General features: G+C 45.2%; 1 protein-coding gene across 1 annotated transcript in view; it reads left to right on the top strand.

The window, feature by feature from the left end:
- astn2 (astrotactin 2) overlaps nt 1–7,500 on the top strand; it is a gene marked incomplete at both ends in the record, with an annotated part of 337,790 nt that overhangs the window by 168,719 nt on the left and 161,571 nt on the right. The window contains 2 exons of the mRNA XM_080530321.1: nt 2,480–2,564; nt 3,637–3,711. Of these exons, the coding sequence (XP_080386447.1) occupies nt 2,480–2,564; nt 3,637–3,711 (160 nt within the window). The remainder of the gene's footprint in view (nt 1–2,479; nt 2,565–3,636; nt 3,712–7,500) is intronic.

Genomic DNA, 7,500 nt, shown 5'->3' with positions numbered 1-7,500 from the left:
TAGTCTCAGCCCCTAGTCCTAAGCCTTTATCTAGTCTCAGCCCCTAGCCCTAAGCCTTTATCTAGTCTCAGCCCCTATCCCTAAGCCTTTATCTAGTCTCAGCCCCTATCCCTAAGCCTTTATCTAGTCTCAGCCCCTAGCCCTAAGCCTTTATCTAGTCTCAGCCCCTAGCCCTAAGCCTTTATCTAGTCTCAGCCCCTATCCCTAAGCCTTTATCTAGTATCAGCCCATATCCCTAAGCCTTTATCTAGTCTCAGCCCTTATCCCTAAGCCTTTATCTAGTCTCAGCCCCTATCCCTAAGCATTTATCTAGTCTCAGCCCCTAGCCCTAAGCCTTTATCTAGTCTCAGCCCCTAGTCCTAAGCCTTTATCTAGTCTCAGCCCCTATCCCTAAGCCTTTATCTAGTCTCAGCCCCTAGCCCTAAGCCTTTATCTAGTCTCAGCCCCTATCCCTAAGCCTTTATCTAGTCTCAGCCCCTATCCCTAAGCATTTATCTAGTCTCAGCCCCTAGCCCTAAGCCTTTATCTAGTCTCAGCCCCTAGTCCTAAGCCTTTATCTAGTCTCAGCCCCTAGTCCTAAGCATTTATCTAGTCTCAGCCCCTATCCCTAAGCATTTATCTAGTCTCAGCCCCTAGCCCTAAGCCTTTATCTAGTCTCAGCCCCTAGCCCTAAGCCTTTATCTAGTCTCAGCCCCTATCCCTAAGCCTTTATCTAGTCTCAGCCCCTATCCCTAAGCCTTTATCTAGTCTCAGCCCCTATCCCTAAGCCTTTATCTAGTCTCAGCCCCTAACCCTAAGCCTTTATCTAGTCTCAGCCCCTAGCCCTAAGCCTTTATCTAGTCTCAGCCCCTAGTCCTAAGCCTTTATCTAGTCTCAGCCCCTATCCCTAAGCCTTTATCTAGTCTCAGCCCCTAGTCCTAAGCTCCAGCCTCAGCTTCAGCCCCAGCACCATCCTTCCTCTTCCCCTTGTGTTTGCTGTTTGTATTTGTTTTTTGTGTCTTATTAATTTGGCGCCTCATATCTTCTGACAGATCATAAATCACCTCCCTGAGGCAGCGGGTAGAATACCCCACCCCTGCATTCCTTGGCTCGCTTTGATTGTTGGACGGATTAAAAAACGGAGGATGTGAAATGAAAGATGCATGCTACTGTACTGGGCCGTAAACCTCCACTATCTCGGGTGGTTTAGTGTAGAGCCGAGAGGAGAGCCTGCAGCGCATATTAAAAGACACTTTCAAAGACTCTGCTTTTTACGGTGTGATTTGGAGGTGTTGTTGTTTGCACAGACTGGTGGATTTGTGCCATGAGGGTAAATGCAGATACAATGGCTGTTCAAACACAGACATGTTGATACGCACACACACACACAGGCACACACAAACAAACACACACACATACACACACACACACACATACACACACACACACACACACACACACACACACTCGCGCACACACACACACACATACCACACACACACACACACACACACACACACACATACCCCCCCCACACACACACACACACACACACACACACACACACACACACATACCACACACACACACACACACACAAAGACTCTGAAAGTGTTAATGAAAGTGTTGTTAAAGATGGCCACAGTGTTAATTGGAGGACTGTTTTGAGAAGAGATTGTCAATTAGACAACCTGCACTCAGCGATGGAGTGTTGTTGTTGGGTTGTTAGAGTCGATAGGCACTGTAGGAAAGGAAACACAGAACAGAGGAGGTGTCTTAGAAAACAGAGCGGTGAGGTTGAAGTCGGAGACGGTCAGGGCGTGTTCTTCACCGCTAATGTAATCTCAGATGAAAGCAACATTCTACTGAACCTTCATTCATTAGGTTCGTCTCATTGAGATACACATGTGAAGCTGCAGTGTATCACGGTAGGAAGAGGAGAGGACACAGAGGTTTTAGAGGGGTGGAGGGTTTCAGCTTTATGCGGGGGGGGGGGGGGGGTTGTCGTTGGTTAGTAGTCTTTCGGTTCCAATTTGAATGCACACAAAACAAAACAAAACCCAAATGTTACGGTTAGGGTTAGAGCAAAGGCAGTCAGCAATAATTGGAAACATTGCAATGGGAGTTTCGAATACTGGCGTAGAGCGTTTCCAAGATATGCAATGCTGTTTTCAGACTGTCTTGCAGAAATGCCAATTGGACAATACCGTTTTTCTTTTTCCTTTCATTTCCTACGGTATGTTTTGCTCTGCTCAGCACTATTCGCTGAATCCAATTGGCGGCCTGGTGTCTGGGAATGGGGATGGAGGTGTAACTAGCGAAGAGGACACGAGAGGATGAGTGTTGAGCTTTAGCTGCCAAACTGCCTTGGATGCCAACTGATTATTAGACAGGCCCGCTGTGCTGATGGATACGGAGGGCGGCCCTGGAAGACACATGGGTAATGTATTCTACCGCAGGGATAAATGAATATATCTGTCACTTTGTTCCCCCCCTGTAGGAGAATGCAGCTGTCACGAGGGCTATTCCCCTGACCCTGTGCATAAACACCTCTGTGTTCGCAGCGACTGGGGCCGCAACGAAGGGTAGGTCCCGCCAGCCTCCTCTGCAAACCTACTGTCACCTCGCTGAGATGAAAACAAAGAGAGAGCAGAGGGAGAGGGAAGAGGGAGAAGGGAGAGGGAGAGGGAGAAGGGAGAGGGAGAGGGAGAGGGAGAGGGAGAGGGAGAGGGGAGAGGGGAGAGGGAGAGATGGGGAGAGAGATGGAGGGCATGAGAGAAGAGAGAGAGATAGAGAGAGAGATGGAGGGCATGACAGAAAGAGAGAGAGAGAGGGAGAGAGAGATGGAGGGCATGAGAGAAGAGAGAGGGATAGAGAGATAGATGGAGGGCATGAAAGAAGAGAGAGAGATAGAGAGAGAGATGGAGGGCATGACAGAAAGAGAGAGAGAGGGAGAGAGAGATGGAGGGCATGAAAGAAGAGAGAGAGATAGAGAGATAGATGGAGGGCATGACAGAAAGAGAGAGATGGATAGGGAAAGGGAAAGTGATGGACAGAGAGAAGAAAAGCAAGCAAGAGGGGAGACAGAGAGAGATTATTCATCACCTCACCCTGAGCCCAGTCAAGTGTAAGCCCTCTTCCTGACGCGACCGCTGCATGCTAATTACCTGGCTGGGCCAACAGCTGGGCCAATAAAATGTCAGCCTACGATTGCCATGCAAATCCTCTCATCATCAATTGGCTAACCCCAGTCCCTCAGCCCTCACCAATCACAGATCAGATCCTCATCCAAATGTTCAGGGATAAAAGGTGAAGAAGCTTTTTTGCCATTAAAACAAGAAGCTATGTTATCCATACATATTTTCACCTTGTGTATATGTAGTGTATAGTGTATACTTGATCATATCATATATTGAGTGTGTCAACAAGTTTGATGTATGATGTAATTCCACTCAGAAAAACAAAACAACAAACATCTACTGTATCTACTATTTAATTTAATAAAGTACATTTAATTTCAGTAATTTAATCACTATTTGACTTAATAAAAACAACAACATATGATGACAACAATGATATGGCATTGAAATGGAAGTGTATTTGACTGTGTGTTTTAGGATAACCTTGTCCTGTCCTCTCCTTTGTTCCTGTCCCCAGACCCTGGCCCTATACTAACCTGGAGAAGGGCTACGACCTCGTCACAGGGGAGCAGGCCCCAGAGAAGATCTTCAGGTGAGCACACCTGTCAGTCAAACTGCCCTGGTCACTGCACAACACAATACCTTTCAAGTCAACCCATCTACAGTAGGACATTTAGACCTGAGTGTGAAAGCTGGGACAGTGTGTCATACACCTGACTCTGTACACACACACACACACACACACGCACACACGCACGCACACACGCACGCACGCACACACACGCACACAAGCAGACACACACACATGCATGCTTGCACGCACGCACGCACACCAGGGTTTCCGTTAGAAAAATTTGCCGTCGGACATCGTGTCCGGGAAGAATTCGATTTACCGGACAAACGTGATATATTCCGGTCATCATATTAAAATATAATAAAAAAATTTTTTTTCAAAATCATATTTTTTTTCTCCAAATCTAATATAGCTGTTTGTCGCGGTGATTACTGTTGTGTAGCGGCCTATATATGCCATTTAATGTCTATTTCTCATCCGATACGATTAGATGCGAGCTATATAATAATATAACATGATTTGACGCATGCGCGCTATGCCATGCGTCAAATCCAGCGCTGAACGGGTCCAGCGCTGAACGGGCGCCTCACTGGGAACTGAACAGACAGCATCGATCAGTGGTGTGCCGTCAGGGCCAGCAAGGCCTTCTCTGCTGGCCTAAACATCATCAGAATATACATTTTATTTTAATATATATTTTCCACAAATATGTATTAATGATTCCCCATAGTCTATTCTCTTCATTTCATAGCTTTCCTCTTGGTTGCGCTGCTTCCAGTCTCCGATTGAGATTTGGAGGGCTGGCCTTTATGTTAGAGCTTTTATCCAATCAAAATGTGTTGCTAGGGGGCTCAAAAATCTGCCCGCCTTCACATTAAACGGTGCTGCGGATTCGACCTGTAACTTAACATTGGAACGAGAAAACCTGTGGCGTACCTAGTAAACCTACGTAGATGCGAGCAAAAGCAACAACGGCGCCTGCTGTAAGGCTCAATGATGTCAGCACCCAGCACGTCTTTTGATTGGATACGCACTATTGCTACGCACTATTGATACGCACTATTGATATTCACTATTGAGATGCGGAACTATGCCGGTAGATGTGAAACTTTTGAAAGTGCGCAGGGAAACGGAGCCTCACAACGAAAGCTTTCGTTGACTGATCGATAATACTGATCGATTGTGTCCTGTTTTTGGGTAAACAATAACTTTCATTTAGGGGACACAATGAAAGCGCCAAGTCCACAAACAGAGGAAACTACGTTGAGCTTCTTTCTTTTCTGGCTGAAAACAACCCAGATTTACATTACCACCTGTCCACAAACAAAGTGTTTACTGGGACGTCAGGCAAAATACAAAACGACCTGATTTTTGCTATTGCTGAAGTGATGGAAGAAGAGATCAAAATGGAGATTAAAAAGGCACCCTTTGTCGCTATTATGGTGGACGAGACGACAGACGTGGGTAATGTAGCGATCTTAAAGATGTTAGTTTAACACTCTTCATTGTAAATGCGGATTTATTGATTAAAAATGCTTCGGAAATATTAATATAACTCTGTTGTACTTGTCTGACTATGTTAAGGTGATGCAACGCCCGGTTATACTGTGTTTCTGTCTAGTTTCTAGAGCCATGGCGTCATAACGATGGTATTAAGAGGTAGAATAATTCAGGTAGGAATGTGTCGGACATCACTGAAGGCCTAGGTGTGAAATGCACCGCCCGCCACTGGCATCGATCAATGAACGGACTCCACATTACGTTAACTGAAGTTTGTTAAATTGTTTGGGATTAATGTGAGTTCTCTATTTTCTCTTTCCAGTTTTACCCTTTTTTTTAAATCAATAAAACAACGTCATTTCTATAACCAGGTCTCGCTGTTTGGGAAGGCATTTCGTTTAGCTCGGGAGTATGACAATGGGGAGAACATAACTGTTTATTGAGAAACAATTGATAGGCAGTCTGGGATACGTATATAAAGAAATACCACAATGTCTAGATGTATAACATTTTATTGAACAGTAACAGTGCAAGCATGTAGGCTTCTGGCGTGACACGGCTAGCCTAATTTCCGTTCATATGCCTTTTATCAGATAAAATAAAATAGAATAAAACTCTTTGAAAATAAATAGGCTTTAAATTAACTTGCAATGCGTATGTATAGGCTAATTTCCGTTCGATGTTACAGCCTAGGCCTATCGCCTATGCCTTTTCTCAGATAGATAGGGGATAGCCTTAAATAAAATAGCCTAGAGTAAAAACTCTGAAAATAACAATGGCTGCTCATATAATTCAGCTAGTACTTATTAGGCCTACGTCGCTTTTTGGCAGCATTGAAGCGTGCAGCTGCGGACTTGAAATCAAAGCTGCAAAGTGTCTCTCCGCAACTTGCAATGCGCATTAGCCGTGTGACCTTGCCCTCCCCAAGGCGACTTCGGTCCGCAGTTTTAATTCGGTTCTGCAGAGAGAATCCTCTCTCTGCAGGCACACTGGAGACGGGAATCAAGCAGGCTATCTTGGCCAGTGTGGCCCACTCTGGGTAAATTTCGCTGAAGTCTCGGATGAGGACTTCGCAGGCTGTTGAGAAACGCAAGCCCCCATAACCACGAAGCGCTGTCATGACACCGATGGCATCTCGTTGCACGTTTGTGGCATCGATGACCGGGGCTGTGGCTGGTGCTGAGTCATCATCGCTGGTCATTTCTTGGCCAAAATGACCAATGATGGTCTGGATGGCCGGTTTAGCATATTCTTCAAGCGCTGAGGGGACGGAATGAGTGATAATGAATCAGTGATGGCCTATTTTTTTTTATGACAAAATGACATCAACAGCCAGATTAACTGAAAAGTAGGAAGGTTTAAATGTTATCCTGTTGTTTTCATCATTGTTGTTATTATAGCCTAATAATTATTATTGTTATTATGATGATGATAATTATTATTAGCCTATGATGGGCGGCGGCCATAGTCTACATTTCGCAATTTAGACAAGCATTTTAGGTTATTCAAAAAGGATAGGCCTAAGAATTATACTATGCATTTTGCAACCAACTTAATTAAACAGGCTAGCTTCTACTTACCATCCTGCGTCTGTGGGTATTGGGAGGGGTTCAGAAGGATGTCGAAGCTGTTCAGTACATCTAGGGAATCTTCGGGGAATCTATGGTGCACTTTGAGCTGCAACGTTTGCGTATTACTATGGTGGACGGGTTGGCAGGGTTGCCAGATAGGCATGGGTTACCGCCGAATGGGCTACTGTGTTTAAGCGGTAATAGACTGGTTAAACTGTAATCCCATCTGGCATCAATCCCATGTGGCACCTGTGCGCTGTTTCGCATAGGCCGGCCTACACATTAGGAGTCATCATCATGCCGGTGTCAAATCATATCATAATAAAAGAAATACATAGCCTATATATTCGTCTTTTTTAAAATAGAAGGAATCAGAATGTGAACTTTAGCGAATTGTATTCAAAGGGAATTATTTTCACCGGACAATATGTCCGGACAATAATGTCCGGACAATATGTCCGACGACTTTTCAATTTGTCGGACTTCAAAAAAAATTACCGGACAAAGTCCGGCAATTACCGGTTAACGGAAACCCAGACGCACACACACACACACACACACACACACACACACACACACACACACACACACACACACAAACACACACGCACCCACACACAGACAGACCCGCAGAGACCCGCAGAGTGTTGTTTGAAGCCTCTGTGTTGCTTTAAGCCTCCATGAAGGAATAGCCAGAGGGGATGTTCAGGACAGGCCTTTCAACTGCTCTTAGTGC

The sequence above is a fragment of the Nansenia antarctica genome, assembly GCF_963989245.1.
Source record: "Nansenia antarctica genome assembly, chromosome: 4".
Taxonomy (NCBI): domain Eukaryota; kingdom Metazoa; phylum Chordata; class Actinopteri; order Argentiniformes; family Microstomatidae; genus Nansenia; species Nansenia antarctica.
This window is presented reverse-complemented; position numbering and strand designations above follow the sequence as displayed.